Below are 24,778 nucleotides of genomic sequence, written 5' to 3'. Positions count from 1 at the left end.
ATATATTTGTTCAAACACATGGGCCAAGACACGATACAGAGAAGCAGGACCAAAATTTCTCATTCACAATGCTATAAATAAAATTTGTGCTTGTTTGCCAGATAAAGACTTCATGGGGAATGATGTCTTGTCAGAGATACTAGGAAAACTGCTGTTTACAAACTTAGAAGACAGTCAGTGACTTTTTAGCAAAGCAACAGATTTCTTGGTTTGCTTGAAATGAACTGGTTTCCAGCAAGGCAAGAGGCTTAGCTAAAGGCTTAGTAGAATGGAATATTTTCTTTAATGAAAAACTGTAACTATAAAAAAGGTAAAGAGATTTTGGATTATAAAACCTTTTTACAGTTTATTTCCTATTATTAATTTCTTAATATATATATATATATATATGAAAATGAGGATCTGACTAAATGAATCAGGACGCCAATTGATAAATGTTTGTCCTTGTAAACAAATAAATAATTATTTACAATTTTTGGCAAAACAAAATGAAATTTCATCACTCTCACTCTCTCACACACACTTGCAAGGAAAAAAAAAAGAAAAAGAAATTTTAAAAAACCCATCATAAATAATTTACATAGAATAGGAAAATTATGATACAGTCCAAATATTAACATCTTTATCCCTAAATTGATGTCTCTGTCTGACAAAACAAAAAACCCTACACAGCCATTACTCATATTTAATGAAGTCATCCTCCCTTCCACTTGGAAATTGGGGATGCCATTTGAAACACCAAAAGAAACTGAAATATTTAAAACCTCATGAAGAGGATTTGTGAAAATAACAAAAAATCCAAAACAAAAGAAAAACCAGCAACAAAACAAACTGAAATAAAAAAAAATTGATAATATGAGTACTATAAAATGTGCAATAAAGCCAGCAACTGTTGATTCCTTTCTAATGAATATAGCCACAAAATCTATTTCAAAGGAGAAAAAGTTGATTCAACATTTAGCTCACTGTGCCCTAGAAGAAGGCAGAGGTACTGTATTCTTCTATCAGGTATCGCATCTATGAATAAAATTACACCAGCCTGTGTTCTTTTTGTGAACAAAGTTCATACATCTTAAACAAAACAAAAATGTTAAACATGTCTATACTATTGTTTATCTGAGTAACTGTTGTATCTGTTTAGAATAAACACTGGTACCCCTTCAGCATTATTTAAGAAGTTCTATATACAGCAGACATAGGAAACAATACAAAAATATTAAAATTAGGGTAACTGGATATATATTAAGGTTCCATTTGTAAATTCCTTATTATTATTATTCATTTAACTTTAAAGAATATATGACTATAACCCATGGAACTATACTTAAGTGTAGGCCATGCTTTGACAACATCTACATACTGTGATATGCTTTCAAAAATAGCTTTAAAATACCATTATTTATGAATGCATTATTGATGGATTATACGCTTTAAAATCAATTATCAGAGAACGTAGCTTGGTGTGATAACCACAATAAATACTAACAAAATATTTATAAATGGAACCTTAAATTCATATGTTACCAAATTAAGTAATGGCAGCGTTGCTACCTTTTCAAAAACCCACATCAGGATTCAGGATGTCAAAGTGCTTTTTGCAGCAGAGGTGGAAAAGTGGTTCAAGGTTCATTTTGCTCCACATAGTCACGGTATATTCTTTATTACAAAGGCAATGCAGAATATGATGAAAACAGGGCAACTGGAAATAATTTTTTGAAAGTCAGACAATAGTGATAGCTTCAGATGTTTAAATGAATCACTCTTCCCTTTCACATGAGAGTTTCTAGTTCAATTCTGTTCGGCCTGAATAACTCCCCTACTAAAGAATGCTTTAGGTTGCAAATTTGACAGTTCTACCAATAATAATTTTGAAGAGTGTTACTAAGAGCCTCCTTATCAACTAAGCACCTTTGTGAATCAAGAAATGTTTATAATTGATCTTTAATATCCAAAGTAATTTTCACTGTTGGTGTAGCCCTCCATTACTTTGCTAAAATTAGACCCAGAAGCTCTGTGTACTGAAGTCCAGTCTTGATCAGAGCTAGGAAGCATCAACCATACACCCAAAAAATTAAGACACATTTTCTTCACTTAAACATAACTGACAATCATCATCCCCCCTCTTTTTCTCCATATATATAAATACATTAAGTAATTACATTTTTATATGTAAACGTCATTCTTTAAAAAAGACAAGTAAACAAACGGACACGTTTTGCTAAGTTTTCACTCTACAAAAGTGTTCTAATGTATCAATCTGCTTTTGCTTCAGTGGTGGGTCCGACGTTCACGTTCAGGTTCCTTTAGTCCTGGCTGTGAGAAGGCACTTGGGTGGAAGGGTGGCTGAAGCACTCCTGGCAGCTGGGAGGATCCTGGAGAGTGGAGCATGAGGAGAGAGGACAGGAGGTACACAAAAATAGAAACAGGGAGTACCAGGGTGTACTGAGGTGTCTGGGTTGCATAGCATCTACAGTACATTGCTGGTAATGCAGCAACCACTGCTCAAGCATCTGAAAGAAAAGGGAAAAATATATTAGTTGTGATGGGGTTTTTTTGGTTAGGAAGTCAATCACCATGATACACTTAAATCCACCATGATACACTTAAGAGATGCAGCACAACACTTTCTGTTCTTCATTTTCCTACAAAGGGAAGGACATCTATATAAAACCACATGTGCCTACAGAGAAAGACAAGCCTGTGTATGTGCAGCTATGTATCTAGCTGCACAAAATCATATACAAGAAAACCTAGAAAAGCATTATCTGTATTTCAAAACATTTCAGACAAGGCATTACAGACAGACATGCTCATTAAAAATATCTGCTCTCTTTTCCATGCCACTTGAAAGAGGGGTGATCCAGAAGTATCTCTCTGCCTGCAGGACATACTGAAATAGTCTACAGAGGACAGGGGATATATAGAGAGAATTCTAAGCAAGTCTCAGAAATTTCTACCTCATTTTTTCCAGGTGGATACTATTAAACATCTGGGGTGTATTATTCAAATTGAGATTATTCTAGGGGCAAGGGGCATTCATGGCACTTCACCAAAGATTTATGCCATGCTATGATATTACAGATAGCTTTTCATTTAGAGGATACTTTTCATTTAGATACTTTGTGCTTGTTCCACAAGTTATGAAAGGCTTAAGTGTTTTCCAGACATTTTCTGTAACTAACCTCTGCATTCATATTTGAGGTCAGAGAAATAGACCATCTCTTGAGAGAAGACAAAAAGACCTAATCGTCCACCAGCAAAAGTTGTATCATAGATTGGTCCAGAATCCACCATGACTTGTTTCCCTTCATAAACCAGAACTCTGTAAAGAAGAACATAAATTAAACAAGGAGGAATATACAGTATCCAGTGTAAGAGCTGGTAACAGTCTCTAAAAACTGGAACAGAATTAATTTTAACAAGACACCAGAAAACCCAGCCTCATTGTAGGGATCACTTCTCATCTCTATCTCACACCCACGTGGCTGGCAGCCATAACACATTAATCAGAAGCAGTGGGACTGCTCCTTTAGTGTTTTCATGCACACCATCTGCAAAAGATTTCCCAGTTCTTTATTTAGAACAGTCATGTCTCCTGGAATGAACTATGTCATGTACCAGCATTCACTGATAAGCCCCTGTCCCAGTGAACTCAGGGGTTAGCACACGGCCTTGTCACATCACTGAACAAAGCTGTCTTTGCAGCTGTGTGAACAGCTGATTTATTTATCTTTAGGTGCAAGGGCCAACATCAGAAATTGGAAGAACCATCCCTTTAGAGTCAAACAAAGTATTAATTGGAGACATGCTGAATCTCAATTTCAGGCATTTTAAGAACTTAATGAAAGCTGGAAGGATTTGGACACCAAGAGCTAGACTAATAATAAATTGGAAAAGGAGGACATGTTTTTTTTGGTTCTTGGAGGTCTTTTTTAGTATTTCAGACATTGACCCTGGAGACAGAAGACCTTGAAATTCAGCACTTCATTTTCTTTCTTTATCAGAGAGACTGCATTTCCACAAACTTGGATCCTCTGCTTCTCCTGGGAGACCTTGAGATAGTCTAGATTTTTAGGCTCTCAGTCTCCTTGGCCAAATGAGAAATTACTCTATAGTTTGTTAATTAGACTAGTCTTTGGAGTCAGGGATTATTGCCCTGCTTCAACTGACAATACATTAGTTATACACAGCAAGATGGCTTCACATGAGGATGAAAACACTTGAGCAGCTTCCTAGAAGTCAGCAGTTAGGTAGGGGCAGATTTATGTTTAGACAAAAATACATGTCCAGCACTTGTAAAAAAATAAGTGTTCTGTTTCCTGAAAAGTGTACAAAGACAAGTATGAAACTGGTTCCTGAGATCAGTATTTAATGGATGGTGAAAAGAACAGGAAAAAAAATGACAGATTTTCATGTTCATGTAATCCTATTTAATATAATTCTCAAAATATCAAGAACCCAAAACATATGGAAAGAGTTTAATAGCTCGTTCAACCCATCAAAAAAATTACATAGCTCTTATCATGTTCATATGGAATTGGTATTTCTGTACAAATAAATTGTTTCATGACTTCATTAGTGAAAAAAATAATTAATTCATTTTCTATCAGAACACCCTAAAGTATGAAGGAATTTATGCCCCAAATCACAGAATTTGCCATGCTAGATTAATCTAATGTGATACCAGTGGTAACATGTTTTGTCTGACACTATGTAGATTCTGTAAAGGAAGTTACAGGTAACAGCAACATGAATGAAAAAAAACAAAGCTTCTTTTTGACCTTTATCAGTCAATGCTTTGCATTGCAATACACTGAAGCATAAAGAAACTTCTCTTTACAAAAAACAGGTAACTTAGTCTATCCTAATTTGTCTATACTTTCTCTTTCACAGACAAAATGAAAACCTCCTGCACATAAGCACAAGCAAGACCTTTGGAGGTAAGGTCTGACTCTACCCCATGAAAAATATCCTTTACAGTTCCACTAGTTAGATAAAACTGACAAGGGCAGTTAGTCTTTGAGCATCAGCTAAACAGCTGGGCTCTACAGAAAGTCATTTGCCACAGCTCCTTGTGTGCATTACAGATGTGCTCATGGACACTTCGGCACTGTCTTGTGTAAGCCACTACAGGAGACAGGATGCTGAAGTAGACAGGCCCTTGGCCTACTTCCCTGAGGCAATACTCATGTTTGTAATTATTTTCATTCACTGAAATTCCACAGGCTTGGGAGCAATCTCATGTTCTAATCTTGCTTTGAGTTTTGCTCAGGAATTTTGGTCTCCTTACCGAAAAGCTATTGAGAAAGAGGCCTTTTTTTTTCCTTTAATTTAAGGGTATTTAGCTGACGTAAATATTGAATCATCCAGACTAAACTAAATACATCTGAAAAGCAAAATAAATTATTCTAAAGATAATAAAATGTTCCCAAAATGTTGGACAAACCGTCACACAAGTAATATAATTATCAGAAACAACAATGTAACCGGCAACATAGCTTTTAAATCAACAGAGACAAAAGCATTGCTACTAGAAAATGCAGAGGTACAGAAATATTTCTTACTTTATTAATCCTGTTTTAGGCCTATGAATCAAGTGCCACCTGTAAGCAGTATAATCTTTCCAGCCAATGTTCTTGGGATCATGCCACAAAGTACGCACCTACAGTAGGAACACAAATGCCTTGTTAGAAACACACCGTGCCCCAGTAACTCCACATCCACCACAGTAACTGCCAAAGCCTGTTTTCTGCAGAGTATGAAAATGAAACTAGTTTAACATTTGACTGTATCATCAAAATACTTCTTTTATGGGGTGAAAGTAATGGGAATTTCTGTCTTAAAATGTTGATCAGTTATTCACCTGCAATTTCATAGCTAGAGTCACTGAGGATGGTTATGGCATTGAACCTTTACTTCCCTTATGACATCACAGAATCAGCCTAATTGGAAGAGACCCACAAGGATCATCAAATCCAACTCCTGGCCATGCAAAGGACCACCCCCAAGAGTCACATCACATGTCCAAGAGTATTGTCCAAATGCTTCTGGAACTCTCCAGGGTTTTCACATACACACAACCAGGCTGACAGAGCTGATGCTGAATGAGTGCCCCCAGTGAGGGAGAACTGCAGCTTGTACAGATGATACTGCCTGCGGCTGCTCCTTGAAAACTTCCACTCAGTGACAGTCCTGTGAATTCCTATCCCCAAGTGAAGCCCTACTAACTTAATTTCCAAAATGCACAAGTTTCTTCCATGCTTGCACCTTATTTGGAACAGCAGTAGTTTCTCTTTTTTTCAAAGTCTTCTCTTTTTCTCTCACTGTACTCTAAACCATGTATCATTCAAACATGCTGGAACACCAAAGAAGCAAGTGCCAATACAGAAGTAACAAAGGATTTGTGCATAACTGAGACATCTCTCTTGTCTTCCTTTTGATCACACCTCATCTTACCTTTTATGTGATTGTCATTGAAATACAATGCATGTGTTACAAGTGACACTACTAATAAGGGAATTGAAGAAAAACTGATAAACATTCCCAAAAATTGAGGTGTGAAAGGGAATTCTTTTTGAAACATGTCCCTTACTTTTAAAATATGAGTCATGCACTGTTGGCCTCAAGTTTTAAATCTCTCACCTGTCCAGGGGTGTTTCCTGTGTGCCAGAGAGCATTTCGTAAGTGCTCACCAGTACCAGTTGTTGAATTCACTACTTTGAGAGACACACCAGAATAGCCATAAGCCCTGGTGGGTTTGTCCTCCCAATAGGTCTGAGTGACCTGCTTCCACATCAGAACGTAAAACCGACTGCTGGACTGGTAGCCAAACACAAAGCCGGCGTAGTCATCGTCACGGTCGGTGTTAACGTAGAACGTCCCGCTGAAGTCAACAGAGCTGAACTCATCGTAGCCTGGAAGAGGACAGGAGAGACAAACCATTGAGTTAAAATGCTGGGTCCAGTTCCACACACCCAGGAGTCCCAGCTCCATCCTGAATTTTGGCAGGAGACATAAGTGGTATTTCCCAGTTTCCTCACCTGTAGAAGAGGAGGTAATTACACTTGCCTGCAGGGAGACTTCTGGAGAGAAGTAAGTTGCTTACAAGGGGCATTGAAGACAGCAGGCACTATACTTACATAAATCTTTTCAATTGGGTTTTTTGTATGTTACAGTCAATGTTGAGATCAATGGACAAAAAACGCACACAGCATTGAGCTGTTTATACTTTGGGAATATACATTGCCTCCATCATTAGTCCAACGCTTACAGCACCAAAAAGGTGCATTTATGTACCCTTTTTCCTACTTTTTCTATCATTTTATCTACTTTTTTTTTCCTTTCCTATCACAGAATCACTTGTTACTTTTCCAAAGATGATCACATCCGATACTCACCTACAGCTATTCCAGGATCAGAGTTAGCAGTCTGCACCAGCTCCTTGCCTTGGTGGCGAATAACCCAGTTGGGATCAATCTGAGCTGTTCCCTTGGGGTCCAGAGGGACCATCTGGAACTTTCTGAAATCAGTTTCACTGATGGCATTGTTTTCAGGGCACACATCATAGATATCTGGAACATTGTCGTTGTCAAAGTCATCTTTGCAAATATCACCTCTGCCATCGCCTGTAAGCAATGTGAATAAGCAGAGGCAATTGTTAGCAATTTATCCAGCCCCAGTTTATACACCACTTTGGAAGCAGGGTGGGAAAATTTGGAAGTTTGCTGTGTCGATGTAATTCACTAATGCTTGCATTACATGTTCAGTTTGATTTATTCCAGATGTGGACACAACACCACATTTTAATAAGTGCTGTGCAAATCAATTCAAAGAATACCATTAAAATCCTAATCTTCCACACATTACTAAATATTATATATTACTACATATTTATATATTCTTGATCATATTAAACTATTTTTCAGAGCCTTATCACTGTCTTAAGATTCTTTCTGCAATAAACCATCTAAGATGCCACAGACTGCAGATGTGTCACCTCTATGACAAAAGAAAGTGGAGAGAGTGTTGCAATAAAATATGCATACATGCTTAACCACTCTCACTTGTAGGTATAACAATTCGGTTTATAAATTACATAGTGCTTCAGAAAAATGCATTAGAAAAGAAGGCAACACTGCTTTCAACAGGACTAGCCTCAAAAGAATGAAAAAATTAAGTTTTGTTATATGGATTGCAGGAAGTTTTTGAGAGAACAAAGAAAGTACAGCTCATCTATAGCTGTGCTTCTGCTCAACACTTTTACCACACTAAATATTTTAGTAAAACTAAAAATTATTTGCTTTCTTAGTTTACCTATAATATCAATGGACACCAAGAGACCTGACTCACCTCAAGTAGCAAGAAGTGAAAGGAGGCATTTATACAAAAAGCTCATTGCCAATAACTCTATTATTCTATGGCATACAATAGCACAAAGACCTGAAAATAATGTAGAAAAGCTTGGCTAGACAAGTATAGAAACAAATTCCCAAATGGCTCCAACTTTTACAGCAGAAAACACTGGATATTCCATTGGGTAGTAATGCAAAACCAGCCAACTAATTTGTTTCTATCCTCACACAGCAGAGTATCTGTTTTTTGGGTTTTTTCCCCACAGTGTTTATGACTGCCCTAAGAACATGGGAGTTAACACAGTGGGAAATACCAACGACCCAACTCATTCAATAGTGACCTACTACTAAATGTTTCACAGAAAGATGGAAAGCTACATTACCATGACTAACCAACACAGCATTACCCAAGTATGGAGCTTTCAGACAGAAAGCAGAATGAGTTTTAGGCAAGAGCCAAAAAGAAAGGAGTAATTAGAGAAAATTGAAACATCTAGTGTCTCAGGGCTCTCTGCAGCTCAGATATGTGGTAAAATGGTCCCATTTTCCACCCAGGATATCTGCCATAGACAACTCCAGATCCTGACCAGCTGTGTGTTCCTCCACCTGCTTGTCTTAGCACTCATTGGAGAAAAGGGAATTAATTTCCTCTTTTGTTTCCTTTGCCAAATCAAAGAGATAATTCACAGAAGAATCTAATTATTCACTAGAAGTCCAGCTGATGTTCATTTGGTAGTGAGTTGCTGCTGACAACATTCATTCTCTGTCAAGGAAAGTTAGAAAGTGTTTGTTTATCCAGACACATCCAACAGCTCTCTCCAGGGCCTCATCTTTATGTGCTAAAACTCACATCTTCAAGAGCATGGGAGCAATTTTTTGGCTTTATTTAGCCCTTTTCCAAGATTTCTGTTGGACCTGCTGCTAATGACAGTGATGATCTGGCTAAACTGATTAAATATATGCTTTTTCTGAATTGTTAATCCATACATCAATGTAGTTTCCTTTAGAAGAACCTAGATGAGATAGTTTGTTATCCATACTAAAGGATAACAAACTAACTAACTATCTCATCTTGGGGTCACCCTTATTCTGCATTTATGAAATCAAGGGGCTATTCCAGGGACTGGAAATACAAAGATGTTCTGGACACATATTATAGGACTGAAAGTTTATATAAATTAAGAGCTACTACTGACTACTACGGAATTTATATAAATTAAGAGCTACTACTGACTACCAACCAGAAACTTCCTCCTGACAGCAGCTGTCTTACCAGGAAATCAGACAAGGCTCAGTATTTTATCTTTCTAAATGTACATAAAACATATTGTGTAGGTAAGAAATTCTGCTTTCAATTTCTACAGCACAGCCATGGAATGGCTCCAGGAAGTTGTATAACGTGGAACTGAAATTGCTTACCTGCATTTATTGCAAGGGTCATTATTTAAACATATTTTGTTTTTTCTAAAGGATCATAAACATTTTCAAAATCAAAATTATATATGAAACTATCTCTAATAGCCAAGCACAGAGAAGTACTGTCTGAGGTGACCAACAATATTTTACCAAAAAAAAACCAAAGGCAATTACATATCCATTTTTCAAACTGTGACATGTATCAAGACATACTTAAAGTAGTCTATAAAGAAAATTTGAGAAAAGCTGCTCAGGAATCAATTAAAAAAAATTGACTTAAAAATCCTGAAGAAATAGTCTGTTTTTCAAAATGAAACAGTGTAGTAAATAATTTTATTTCCATTTTAATTTTCAGATGGAAAGTGAAACAGCACACTTTTAATTTATTAAGACGTTTATAATTCAAGCTATTTGAAATATTTTCTGACACTTTTAATGTTTCAATTAAATGCAAAAATAAGAATATTACAAAAGCATTTTTGTTTTTTAAAAAATTTGTTAAAAATTTTCTCCTATAATTAAAGATGTGCATGTTTGAGCTCCTATCAAAGATGTTTCCAAATGCTCTAACCCTTGACCAAACTGAGCAGTTCAGTTCCATCAAATTCCTGGTGTCTCAAATGTCAAAAGCAGCTCGGTTTGATGTGAAAAGTCTCTTTCCCAGATGTTAATACTCCAAGATCAAAATCAGATACTAAGAACTAAATGGAATTCATATGACCTTGCTCTTACCATCTGAGTCCTCTTGCTCAGGGTTGTATCTGAGGCGGCAGTTGTCCCTGTCATCTGGGACACCATCATTGTCATCGTCAGGATCACAGGCATCTCCTTTGCCATCCTGATCGTGATCAGCTTGGTTAGCGTTGGGGATGTAAGGGCAGTTATCCTGGTTGTTCTGGTGGCCATCTTCATCTATGTCCTCATTATTGTCACACTGGTCACCAACAAGGTCATTATCTGCATCAGTCTACCCCAAAAAAGAATGGTACAGAGTAATTTTATTATTTTATTCAATACAAAAGTACAGCATGGTACTTAAGTGCTCAACACTTCTCTTCAAGAGCTTCTGTAGTGACAAATATCATGACAACCCTGCTAAAAGCACAAGAATAACATCAAGCTAGTATGGCAACTTATTCTTCTATCAGTGGGTAAAGATCTGGTCCCAGGATAATTGCAGGGCAGGGCTTTACTTGCAGATGGATTAAAGCAATCATCACTGTACTTCCCTTTCATCTGATACAAATGGATCTCACAATACAAGATGTGAAACTGAGCAATATAGGTCCCCCTTTTCAGCTGCTCAGTACAGGGACTGATAGCAATCCCTGTGGTCTTTTTTCTGCCCTTGTTTTGATGTTACCATTAGGGAAACTGAATTCATTTACCTGGTCTGGATTATGCATCAATGGGCAATTATCACACTGATCACCAACTCCATCACCATCTGTGTCACTCTGGTCTGTGTTGTAGACGTAAGGGCAATTATCTCGTTCATTAAAAATGTCTAGGGGGAAAAACCCAACAAAATATTGAAAGAATGAAAATGGTACAACATACATCGCAGACAGCCATAGACTGTAGGAATCACCAGTGAAGAAGCAAGGCTCTTAAGGGGCTCATAAGCTTTCTGACTGCTACAACATCATTGCTACAAATAGTTAAAACAAATATTAGAAAAAAATGGTATCAATTCCATTTTCTTATGACAAAATTTTCTGTATGTAATTTCTGTATGTATTCTATGGAAGAATAAGGGCTGATTACATCTTAAGCATTTAGATTTTGTTCATTGAATAACAGGTAAAGGGGTGGGCTATATTTCTTTAATAATTTGTTTTGGATTTTATTCCCCTATTCTAAGAAATGGCATAGAATGCACAGCTACATCAGGTTCAAACTTCTGAACTTTTGTATAGAAACAACTGTATTAATATTCAGCTGCCTCACCATTAAATAACTTAATTTTACCAGAACATGTTCATCACTAATTGTATAGTGTGCCAAATTTTCAAAAGAAACTGTTCCTCCTCAGGAAACTTCATTATAAAACCAACAATCTACTTCAAAATTATAAGATGAAAAGAAACAAACACATTGGCATATCTTTCTGGGAAAGATACAAGGACCCTTCCCTGTATTACATGGTCCGCGTATATTTGCATAATCTTTCAGCCAATAACATATGATTGGATTTTTCTTCAAATGCAGAACTACCTGAAGCACCAGTATGAACCTGATGATCAGAAGGAGCATAAGAGATTTTCAAAATGCTCAGAACCTAAAGTCAGATAAGCATCTAAATGTTTAAAACATTGAGAAAAACCTAAAGCTAGACTTCAACTTTTTGTATTTCTGTATATCCTCACATGTTTGAAATGCCACAGGGATATGATTTCTGAACAAGATTTAAGTGTTTTTCCTCCATCTTAATTCTGATCAAAATGGGGTTATATAGGAATGTACTGGTGGAGGAAATAAGCACAATATTTTAAGATATACTAAAAAATGTGTATTTGGATTACTGTGAGTTTTGCATCCTTATACAGTCATAGAAAAGCAGATTACTATGGATATTGTCTTAACTGTGTGAATGTTCTGATGTTCTTTTCCCTCCCTAGAAGGACAAGTCAACAAAAGTATCACATTAGATCCTGATTATTTTGGAACACAAATGAAGGAAAGATTTAATTTTTTTTTTAAAGATTACACTGATAAAGACATGCTGTGATTTATTCTTTAGTAATATTAATTGTAGTCATTTAGGGACTGTATGGGCAACCATACTACACAGGGCAGATGAACCTCAGCCTTTTCTGTCTTGTCTTACATTTTTGAGCTGCTAGACCCAATTTTATTCCACATATAAAAGCAAGTAGCCAATCTTACTGGCCATAAAGCAAAGTGCACTTGTAGAACAGCACCTAATTTTCAAAAGTGAAATCATACCATCTCCATCAATGTCCACAGCACATGAGTCACCCTCCCCATTGTTGTCTGTGTCAATCTGAGCAGGGTTGTGTACATAGGGGCAATTGTCACAGCGGTCACCAACTTCATCCTTGTCATAATCAAACTGGCGAGGGTTGAACAGAAGAGGGCAATTGTCCTAGTGAGAAAAAAAAATAGATTTCACAATATAAATCACAACTCATGAGAGCTTACTATGAAGTGGTAACTCCTGTTCATCTTGGACAGAATTCAAAAATCAAATATGAATCCATTATTTTTTCAATGGACTAGGTGAACCTATACTGAAGATCTTGGCCAGTAACAGGATGGCACCTGGACGGCCTGGCTGTCTGTTTTGTACAAAACATGTGAATTGTGTTCCATATCTCATAGGGAGAGCAACTGGACCAGTACTCAGACATTTAAATAAAGGTATATCACTGGTACATGTACTTAAAATATCAGAACATGTTGCAAAATCAGGTCAACTTCAGCTGCGTTTTATAACTTTCAAAAAACAAAAAAGAAACAACTAGAATTATTACTCTGACTTTTTTGGAACAAACTAGTGCCGGTATTTTCAAGTTTATATCATATTTTGATTTTTCAATTTGAACAAGTATTCACTTTTTATTGGTTGTGTTCTACTGAACAAGATAACAAAATGTAAAAAGTCTTCAAAAAAGTTAAAATGAAATACTCTCATTTACCAAAAATCTTTTACCTGAGACCTTTTAATGGAATTTTGAAAATTTCCTATCATTTTAATTTAAAAATCTGCCAGAAGAATAATTCTAACATTTCATACATTCCCAAATTGCACATGGACTTTTTCACATGCACAAGAAATACTCAGTGTGAAATGCAAAGAAAGAAAACCAAAACAGTGGGAGTGAGGGCTACATCAGTGGCATGGAACCCGAAGGGTGGTCAGAAGGAAAAAATCTTTAAACTTCTTTTTTCTCTGCTAAATAGAAAAAAACCCACATTTAATTGGAAATATTTTTTCAGCACAATACTTTAAATTGCCCAGAAATACATTTCATATAATCAAGGGCAACATATAGAGGCAAGTCAAAATCTTATGCTGTTCATAAAACAATTTTTAGCTACAATTCAAAAAATACACATGCCAGAAGATATTTTTTATCAAATTTTTTTTAAGTTTTCCAAATAGAGACCAAATGAACACAGCTCTTATCCAGCTTTAACCATCTGAAGCTCTAGAGCATCTAGGTTGCCTCTGAAGGGAACAAAGATGAACGGCAAAATTCTAGTAACAATTCACTCATCCTAAACATGTTCTGAAAAGCCAGGGTGAAGCAAACTCAGAGTGCCTCTATCTTTTTGTTGATTGTACAAGGCAACAGTTTTAGACTAAGTGGCTATCTTTTAGGCTCTGCAGGTAAATGAATTTGTCTTCTGGGCAGATCTGAAGGAAAGTATGAACCAGGCTAGGTATTTTCCTCCCATCATTTTCCTTTGATACTGGCTGTGTTTATAGTTGTTTTAGAAGGAAGTTACGATGAATAAAACCAGCACCATATATATAATATTTACCAGCTTTACAAATACAGTCGATATGCTGTTCTCCCATTACAATATAAAAAATCCAATACCACTTTCCATTAACCTGTTTTCATGTACATAACTGAACTCAAAACCGACACAGAGAACATAGTTCCTGGGGTTCCCCAGGCTGCTTTGCTCTGCACAGCACTACTCTCCTTTGACTGAACACAGCTTTACTCTGCACTACACATCATTGAGGGAATGAAGTGCAGAATAACTCAGTTGAAGCCCCGAACAATAAAGTTCACACCTATTGTAATGGTTTCCCTTAAAATCAGATGTTTAGGTTAAATGTACTGCAGAAGATATACATCTTACTTTGTCATCTTCGACACCATCATTGTCATCATCCTCATCACAGGCATCTCCTTTGCCATCTTTATCAAAGTCTTCTTGGCCAGAGTTAGGCAGAAGGGGGCAGTTATCCTGGCCAAAAGAAATAATCAATACATAATGCTTACATTATGTCAGGAGAACTTGCCTGGGCAGAAGAGTAGATATGGTACACCAGAGACTATAAAACAAGAGCAATCAGCAAAGTACTTTTGAAAGTGCCTGGTTTTTTGTTGCCAATTCATTTGCTGCTTTCATATTGTAAAGTAAGGGAAATGCAGCTGCAAATCATTCTATTTCCCAGCTGCTATTAGTGTGACATTTCTAGTAAATTTTAGAGGGAACTAGCAAAGAACAAACACACCACATGCACAGACATGCAATCTTACACTAACTTTTTGCAGACAATTAATGATATATGTTTGAAGATTACAGAAAAAAAAACACCAGGTTTTGTTGCCAGAAAAATAAAAAACCAAGCCAAGAGTAGGTCTTCAGAAACAGCTGTTCATATGGAAAGTTACTACACAGCAATGGAAAGTACTACACATCAATGAAGGGGAACACTCTAAGAAAGGATTTTGGAAAAAAGTGTCTTTATACTGTTCTGCAAAACTGCACCTTTGCACTCCCATGGCTTTAAAAATAAAAGTCAAACAGATCTCTTTATTTTGTATCACAGCTTTGTAAAGAATGACTACCTTGTATAAACAATTCTTAAGTTACACTGAAAAATAAGTAAAATAGCTTGTCAAATTTTAATATACATTTTTTAAATACTAAAAACAGCTAAAATGGATTTTAATTCTACTACTTGCTATGAATAAATACATTTATGAAAACACACTGTTATTCTCATTCTTACTCACATTCCAGATCTACCTCACCCAAAACTAAATCTGTCAAAAAAATGCACAAATATCTCCTTTGTAACACATACTCTAAAAAATTAATATTATAGTAAGGCATTTTCAATCTCAGTGGTTCTAATAGTGAAGACAATTTAAGAAAAAGGGTACTAGAAATATTGTGATAAATATCAAATCCCCAAAATTTTTATCAAATACCTGTAAAGAGTCTTGACTGTCTACCTCAACACTGGTTACCAGTAATACAAGAATTTTTTTGAAATGAAAGAAAATAGTCACAAGAGTAAGCTGACTTTCAATCTTTATCAGCTCAAGGACTGAAGTTTTTTAAAATTAAATTACTCAACTAGTATATTTGGTAAAGAATACAAGGGCCTGAAAATTCGTGGTATTTTTAAGGGTTTTTTTCTGGCAGGTGGAGAGGTCCTCCTAAATGAAATACTTGTGTCTATTAGATCAACACATATTACACAAAGCATTGAACAATCTTTGGAAACAGGGTGTTTTTCTGAATGGGTTCAGCATGTCGTGTTTAACAAAAATGCTTTTTGTTACATCAAGAGTGAACATGTGCAAATTCTGATGACAGGAACTGAAAGAAATATATGAAGTGCAACAGCTAAGTCGGCTGAATCCACAATGAACAGGCATCAATTACAGTGAGGAAGACCAACACTTGAGGCCCAAATTTCCATCCATATCTGAAACTCTTCAGCTGATAGAGCCCAGATTCACACAAGTGACTTCTCCTCTCAACAGCCTGATTTCAAACTTTCCTAGTCTCTTGGTCTGTATTTGTTTTAACCACTATTGTAGTCTAGAGTTCAGTCATTTTTGCATTTCTTTCCTCTTTTTTTTTTAAGCAGAAGTTTTTGTGCTAGAACTTAAAGAAGATTTATAGGCAGACCACTTTAACACAGAGAAGGAAAAGCAAAAATGTTTCAGGTCTGGGAAAAGAAACCCTCAAAAACCTCAGAAGAGAAAATCTTGTCCTTACAGCCATGACTGATTAGCAAAACGATTGAGCATCTGCCTGATGATCACATGCAGGTCATCCAGTGTTGTCAGCGCATTGCAGGTAGGTGTTTAAAACTGAACACCTGCACATGCCTTCTACTCTGACAAAACTTCTCCATCCCAGTTGCTTAATTTGCTGCTGCAAACAGTGTATGCCCCTCTGCATTGTGCCCGTCATTCAGCCGTCAGCAAGGCTACCACTCAAAACTAGGATCCAGGGAATTGCCTGTCAGGGGGTGCCTTCACCCCTCAGCTATTTGAGCCATTGTTAAACTGGTGGAATAACATGTGCAACCTGCTTTCATACAGCGTCAGGACAAGAGCTACAAGGAGGCTGCTCACCATTTTTGAGCAATTCCCACTGGAAGAAACCTCAGGCCATGAAACCAAGAAGGACTTACTGCGTGCTTCGAATGAGCACAGAACCAGATCCCAGGGAACATATCTGGGTGGACACACCCTACTAAACCTACATGCCACCATTTTTAGGCTCCCTGATGCTGATTTTTCTCATTGGTCTCATTTCATTGGTCACTACAACAGCACAGGTGTACAGCAAGATTAAGTAGGTACCATTTGCCAGGAGTAGAGCAAATGGGGGCAGGCAGGTCAGGTGATTCCCCTTGAGAGAGTGAGAGCTGGGATTTCACATCTCTGAAGGGTGAGAGGCTGAATCTCTCATCCTGTTCCTGTGAGCCTTTGCAATAAGGAGAATGCCTCTAATTAGTCACATTGATTCCTCTCTTAGGCTCCTATTGTTAAAAATTATCTCAGGCTCTGAATCCAGTTGTCACAGTGTGTGGTCTGCTTAACTCTTTTAAAGGAAGGGTAGTTCAAGACAGCATTTTGAACTCTAGCCCTTACATGGCTGTCAGTGTTTTTTTACAAGCCCTGCAGGTAGGATTTCACACTCGCCTGGTCCCTGAGATCCCTGTTTGGTTCTCACCAGCTCTGTGCTTCACACCCATGCCTTAGGCAACTCCTGCTCAGTGTGCTAACCCCATTCACAAGCATCCCAATTGTCCATGTGCTCTGAGTAGGAAGAAATCCAAGGCAGAAGACTCTGGATTTAATTTTGAGAATCCCTTACTGTATCTTACCAGATTAAGTGAATACACATTTCACAATCTCCTAGAAAACGAGCATGCTGTAACAGTCAAAGCTTACTGAAAGCAACCACCAGCTTCATGAATTAAAAGGGTTACTCACAACTATTTAGGAAAAAGTGAAAATGTTGTTAACACATAACATTTTTATCAACCTTTTTTACCTACCTTCACACAGTGGTATGTTGCATTAGCAGCACAGACCAAGTTGTTATTAGGCCAGCCATCCAAATCTGAATCCTCACCACAGATGCGTCCATCACCAGCATAACCTGTCCTACATTCACATTTGTACATTGGATCACTGAAATGGCCCAGATAGATGCACTCTGCAGACTTGTGGCAGCTGTGTGTCTTGTCCTTGCATGGATTCTCAGGTTCACAGACCTATAAATGATGGAGCATATCCAATGAAACCTGATAATCACAGCCAGCTGTATGTGCCTCAGCTTTGTCAAAATCAGACCAGTTATTTAGAGCTCTGAAGACAGGAACTTTGTTTTTATTGTGGTTAGTAAATCACACTGCTCTCTCAGTTCACAACTCCAACAAATATGTACAATGAAAATAATTAAAACCACCAGAAAAATTGGACATTATTTAAAAAGCAATTAAAGTGGTTAACAATTTCAGAACTGTATCTGCCTTCTTCCAGATGTCACTAAACCCCAGAAATTAACTGCAACAGAAAGGAGATTGTACTCACCTCTTTTCTTCAGTGTTTTGCCCGACAGTATAAAAGACTATCTTATCTTTTTAAATCAAAGAGACCCTAAGTAATTCTTGTGTTCACCTCACGTAGGTTTTTTTTACCTCTTCCTTATCACTATATTTTTCATTGACAGTATTTGAGAATCTTACACAGATGGTTCACATGTAGAATTCACAAGCTGAACTAACCACAGATTGATTCAACAGCAACAAAGAGAAGGGAAATCATGACTTCCACTTTAACATCTTTTGTCTTTTCTAGCAAACTGTCTTCAAACTCACTTCTACTTCCTGCTGTCCTTCACCACTGATAAACTTTGGCCCACCAGAATTTAGGGAGTGAGAACACACATGTCTGCTAACACTGAAATTAACAGTGTCATACTTATGAAAAAAACAATCCTAATTCTTCAGTTTCCATTCTCCAGAACAGGTATGTTAACCTCAGAGAAAGGAATGCAAAGCAGGGAAATGTTTGCTCCTGGAATTTTTGGCTCATTTGGTATAACTGTGCAGATACCTACAAAAAAAATCAAACTCTTAAAAAAGCCAATCCCAAATTCAGTGTTTTGTTACTCAAAACAAAAATACTCTGAAACAACAGTTAGTTATTTCAAGCCATTTTTGTTTGGTACCCAAGTTTATCTTATGCCATCATTCAAAGACATTTCAGATGAGAATTACTCAAAGCCATCGAATTCCCTTCAATATCACTTACTTGCTTCTCTGTCTTGGCAGTTTCGAGCCCTACTCCATAGGGCTGACTTCCTTTATAGCGTGGAGGACACGGCAAGCAGTGGAAGCCCGGATTTGTGTTCACACAGCGATGGACCTGATTCACTTTAAAGCAAACATCTGACACAGCTATACACTGCAGGTGAAGAAAGAAAAAAAGGAGAAACCAATTAGATGGCTGTGTAATTACCAAATAATGAATTTTTCATGGTCATTTCCTGATGTTAATGGAAACAAAGCCAATACCTCATCAAGATCCTCACAGAAGGTACCATTGCCAAGGTATCCTGCTGGGCATGCCCCACATGACCAAGACCCATCTGGGTAACTGTTGCACTCTGCTCCAGGAAAGCAAGGATTTGACAAACACCCATCTGGCAAAGACACACAAAACTGAAAATTAGGTAAGGAGCATAAAAGTTACATAAAACTTCATTTAAGAAGCAGGGATTCTCTGATCATTAGCTTAAATCACACTTGATGCAATGGACTCTTTTGAAGCTCCTAAAGTAGAGGTTTTAAGTGCATTTAAGACTAACTACTCTTGATTAAATATGAAAAAATTACAGATTGCTACATCTAGTTGAATACATTACAGCATATTCAATCCCTATTTAAGAAAGGCATACTTGTTCAAGAAAGTTGGTATCACAAATATATATAAAATCTCACTAAGCAGCACTCAAAATAGTTAAATGTCCTCTACTGAAACAAAGGTATAATTAGCATATTCCTGTAGTGTCACTTCATAACTACCCATTAAAGAGATAACAGCAATAATAGCTACTCAGACTGAGTAAAGAATGGATACCAACCAATTGGGCAATCCTTCTTATTGCACATATCGTGTTGCTTGGTATCTCCCACACATGGCTTTCCTCCATACTGTGGCTCTGGACTGTTACAGAGGCGAGACCTCTCACGAATCCCTCCTCCACAGGTGACAGTGCAGGCAGACCACGGGGACCAAGGACCCCACTGGCCATTCACTAAGATACATAAAAGAGCAAAGAATCACAGGCAAAAAAGTGGGGACACCTGGTGCCAATGACAACAATCCTTCATCAGATCTCTGACTAGAGACAGTTCCTTGCTATGTATGTAGAAAAGTGATGGCAGATGTTTGCACTGAGATAGCAATATTTCAGAAACAAACCAATGAATGAAAAATACCCAACTGCTTCATAGGCATTTTTTGGCCAATAATTCAAAACAGCATGCCATGCCCACTAGATACGCGAAGAGAAAAAAAGGAAGAAATATTATATGAAAGGAAAGTGAAAGTGTATGGAATGAAAGGTCTCTAAAAAAGGTTTAAAAGTGTAGATGAATAAGAAAATTATAATAGCAATTAATTGTGTTAAATGTGTAAAAAATGTATTCACAAATATCAAAGAAACCTGACTATTCTATGGGGGATTCTATGTGTACTCCTAACAAGTACAGAGACAGCTTCCTTTTAGAAAGGAAGTGTTTATTTTTGATATGCAGAGACATATCAGTAAAATGGAAATTTCTCAAACTCTTAATTTTTAAAGCCAAATTATAACTTGGAAGGTTTACAAAACCTCTGACTGCATTGTTGTCTTCATTTTCAAAACACCCTTGCGTGTTATTTCACTCATAAGATAAAATTGTATTTCCCATCATAGAAATTCACTGCCATTTAGATCTGGACAAAGAAGGAATTCAGCCGGAATATTACGGTGTTACTTTTGATTCAAGACCACAGACATACCTGGACATGGAACCTTCTCACACTTCTCTGTTTCACGCCCATTTCCCACACAGTTTTTCCCACCCATCTGGGGAATAGGAGAATTGCAGAGGCGGATGCGGGTGATATTTCCCACTCCACAGGTAACTGAACAGGAAGACCAGGGAGACCAGTGACTCCAGCCACCATCTTGACGTACTGCCAGAGAAAATAGCACAACTCAAGCAAACAGCCCAATTGCAGCAGAAATACAAACTCACTTGTGAGGTTAGCCTTCTAATAGCCTCTCAGCACATCTGATGAATGTCCCATCTCTTTCCCACCATTTCCCTTACAAAGCCAGCATGCCAGCTGAGGTACTCAAGAACAGCTTTCTTAGTAATTTCAGTAACCAATATATGACTAACAATTATGGCAGATATTTTACTTAAAAATAAACCTTTCCAATGAAACAAACACTTGTTCAAAATGCACATTTGGACATCTAGCAGTCTCAGCTGCTAGATATTGCCTTAGGTACCATATTAGCCTGGATATCACAGGTAACTTGCAATAGCATTAACTAAACTTCTGGAATACCATCCTTGTAAGTGCCTTAAATATAAAAGCAGTTTGATATTTTTCAGAAATCTTCCATGATGACTGTATTCCTAAACACAGCTAAGTTAATGGAATGGCCCAACAATCACTGAATGGCATATGTAAGCACAGTTTGTAAACATGATATTCAAGGCTAAGTGTTAATCTCCACACTGAGTTCAAACAAAAGACTCTAGCTCATAATGCTAAAGAAAGATGATGAATGATCCTTTTTTTTAACATAGCTAAGCCCATACCTAATAAATTGTCAGGAAAGTGACATTTGACATATTTGAAAGGGGAAAATTGGCAAAGAATTTAATGACATCTTTTCCTGTGCATATAGGATTTCTTAAGTACATACTGTTCTGATGAAACTTGGTTTTGCTTTGAGATGTCCAAAGAAGCTTTTAAAAAGGAAGAAATGCATTACTTACTGCGATGGTCGCATTTCTTAAAGCTGCACATCCTTGTTTGGATGTGTGGACCTGTGCAAGCACTCCTGGTGACATCACACGACCTTCCTCGCATCTGTGTCCCAGAGCCACAGGTAACTGAGCACTTCGTCCAGTCTGACCACGGTGACCAGCCCTCCTCACTGTCATCAGCTGCAGAGCAAAAGGTAAGAAAAAGTGCTTAGCTTTGAAAGTTGCTCTATTATCCTATTTCGAAGATATTCTCTTCTCTTTTTCTGCAGAACATGTCCTTTAACATTTAGATCTCTCCTTTCCTAATTTTGCTTTCCCAAGCTGCCACCATTGTTACGGAATTATGGGTAATATAATGAGAGGTTAGTTCAGATAAGAATCCTGGATCTTCATGAACTTGTGTGTTTGCATGCTGATCTTTGAAGCAAGAAGCACTGATCTTTGAAGGAAAAACATTTTGTCTCTAGAATGGACCAAGCGAAAACCTGAGTCCAAACTGACTTTGGCTTCAGAATATAGGTCAGTGTGACATGTGCCCCCCCCTTTGAAAGCTGCATAATGGTGAACATGATCAAGAGCACATTTTAAGAATATGCCCTATTCTTGGAATGGGCAAAAAAATGTGAAACATGACTGGGGAGAAGCATGCTTTTAACATTTTATGCCCAAAGTAGCTAAGAAGGTTATCACATTAATTCTAAGTAACCCACATAATCAATGAAGACAGACCAAATCCTTCGGAGGGTAACTTCAAGCACCCAAGTTATTTTGTATGATCTTTGTATACATAAGAGTTTGATACAAGTCTATATTTGATCTTACCTGCCTTGACATCTTATTTGTTTTGAGCTTTCAAAAACACTAGTAGTGATTTTAAATAATGCCAAAGACTATCTATCTATCTATCTCCTCAGCTAGATACTCACAATGAGAGCAGACTGGACAGCATTCACCTTCAACGAAAACTGGATCAGCACAGGAAACTGCTGGGCAGGTGATTTGATTGCACACAATTTTGGAATCCTACAGGCAAAGAAATCAATTTACTGTTTAATGCTCACAGAGAGGTAAATGAAGGTGGGCATCTGGGGAAGTTTCATGTGGAAATGTTTTGATTTGTTCTATCATAGACACGGGGACTCCTTTTTATAAACCCCATTAAGTCCAGGCAAGCTCTAAGTAAATATAACCTGCCATGGACAGTTGTGCTGGAACTCCATTTCTGCAGAGAAGAATATTTCCAAAACCTTACCTGGCAAATGCACTTGGTGCAGCTATCCACGATCCAGCTTTCATTATCTGCAAAGACACGACCATCCTGCCAGCAAACTGGTTGGTTCTTCATTGTTTTGTTAGGCCCAATCAGTTCCCACATAATTTGGTTCTCTTCAGACTGGAAGATGAATTTAATGAAAACAACTTGTGTATTTTATAAGCAAACTGTTTTAAATAGACAAAACTGAGATACGACCAGACTAAATTCTTCCATCAAAAAAATTTATTTTTATGTCCATAAAGAAGATGGTCTTAAGTATTGCAGTCCTGCATAGCAATTCTCATAGCAATGGTACAAACACAGTCACAGAATACTAAGGGAAATCTGCTCTTAGGCATTTTGCTTTATTCTAACACAGCTCATCTTTAGTGGAGAAGATTTTAGTCCTAACACATATGACACACTAATAAAATTCCTTCAGAAATAATTAGCTGATTCAAAAAACAAAGATGGGCAGACTCCAGCAAAACATCACCATCATACCTCAACTATGAAAATCCCATACATTTGCTTACAATTTAGATGCCCCATGCAGCCACTTATTGAGGTATTCATAAATGGTGTAAGCATGGTAATAAGGCTTTAACAGTATGCAAGCAAGGTTGGGATTGCTAGCTTTCAATTTCCAAACTTTTAGAAGGATTTCTCCTCTGTATGAGCATGTGTGTGTGTATGTGTGTGCTCTTTTAAACCCAGTCTGTGAAAACCAAGCCTTGATTAAGTATTGTACTCAAGAACTACCAAACTAGTCTCAATGAAAAGAGGACATCTTTACATTACGTAGATGTACTAACGGGTGTTCATATGCAATATGGAAACCTCTATTAAATACTCTGGCATAAAATAAGGAAGGAAAGAGCACTGCACAGCAGACCTCCACCAGCTCTCCAGACTTGCAGGTACCTACCACTTTCTGGAGGTTGTCAGCCAAGTTGTTCACCACGATGCGCAGGCCGGTGAGCTCTGTGAACATTGATCCCAGCTCCTCACAGGAGCGGTCACAGAACTCTGCCTTCTCTGGCTTCTCACCCACGTACTCTGTTGTCACAGCAGGGCTCAAGTGAAGGATTTCAGTGCTCTCATTGATGGTGTTCACTTCAGCTGGTAGGAAGAGAATGAAAGAGAAGAGCAGCATATACAAAGCTCTTCCACAGATTACAGATTCTTGCTGAAATCACAGATTGGCACCCATAGGTAGGGTTTAAACACATCTATTTTGGCACAGCTTCATGCTTATTATACCCATGAATAAAAGAGGGGTTAGATGTCAGCTGGGTCCAATTATAGGCTTTCCCTTTTCAAAATTAAGAGCCAGGCTTTCCCTTTTCAAAATTAAGAGCCAAGCTGTGTCTCACATGGCCCTCACTTTAAAATTGTTGGCACTGCAACATATTCATTTATGAAGAAGGTTAACAAAAGGACACAGTATCAAAAAAACAAACCTATTTTATCCACTCAGACCTAAAAGGCTTCACACTTTTCATGACCTATCACATTTCCTCAAGGCAGAGAAAAAGGCAGGAGAAAGAGTTTCCTTGCAGAAAGTCATTGTCCTTGTTCTTCCATAAATTCCACGGATGGATCAAATTTGGACCATTACCCAATGTATACTAGACTGGGCTGCTCTATATTACACTGCCCAGTATTAAACTCAGAGGAGCTGTAATAAAAACATTCATTCTGAAGTGAAATGGAGGTCAAGCTAAGATTAGACAG

General features: G+C 37.4%; 1 protein-coding gene across 1 annotated transcript in view; it reads right to left on the bottom strand.

Annotated features, from left to right (window-relative positions):
- Positions 1-264: 264 nt before the first annotated feature.
- THBS2 (thrombospondin 2) overlaps positions 265-24,778 on the bottom strand; it is a 32,618-nt gene continuing 8,104 nt past the window's right edge. Inside the window, exons 5-22 of the mRNA XM_084202999.1 lie at positions 23,970-24,163; positions 23,039-23,179; positions 22,713-22,809; positions 21,796-21,966; positions 20,801-20,977; positions 19,878-20,051; positions 19,309-19,436; positions 19,046-19,198; positions 17,785-18,003; positions 14,610-14,717; positions 12,717-12,876; positions 11,156-11,274; positions 10,500-10,734; positions 7,398-7,625; positions 6,643-6,914; positions 5,565-5,662; positions 3,183-3,322; positions 265-2,510 (exon numbers count right to left, since the gene is read on the bottom strand). Of these exons, the coding sequence (XP_084059125.1) occupies positions 2,503-2,510; positions 3,183-3,322; positions 5,565-5,662; positions 6,643-6,914; positions 7,398-7,625; positions 10,500-10,734; positions 11,156-11,274; positions 12,717-12,876; positions 14,610-14,717; positions 17,785-18,003; positions 19,046-19,198; positions 19,309-19,436; positions 19,878-20,051; positions 20,801-20,977; positions 21,796-21,966; positions 22,713-22,809; positions 23,039-23,179; positions 23,970-24,163 (2,822 nt within the window). The 3' untranslated portion in view covers positions 265-2,502. The remainder of the gene's footprint in view (positions 2,511-3,182; positions 3,323-5,564; positions 5,663-6,642; positions 6,915-7,397; positions 7,626-10,499; positions 10,735-11,155; positions 11,275-12,716; positions 12,877-14,609; positions 14,718-17,784; positions 18,004-19,045; positions 19,199-19,308; positions 19,437-19,877; positions 20,052-20,800; positions 20,978-21,795; positions 21,967-22,712; positions 22,810-23,038; positions 23,180-23,969; positions 24,164-24,778) is intronic.

This window comes from Fringilla coelebs, assembly GCF_963513975.1.
Source record: "Fringilla coelebs genome assembly, chromosome: 3".
In the NCBI taxonomy this organism is placed as follows: domain Eukaryota; kingdom Metazoa; phylum Chordata; class Aves; order Passeriformes; family Fringillidae; genus Fringilla; species Fringilla coelebs.
Note: the sequence above shows the minus strand (reverse complement) of the source record. Positions and strands in the feature narration are given on the sequence as shown.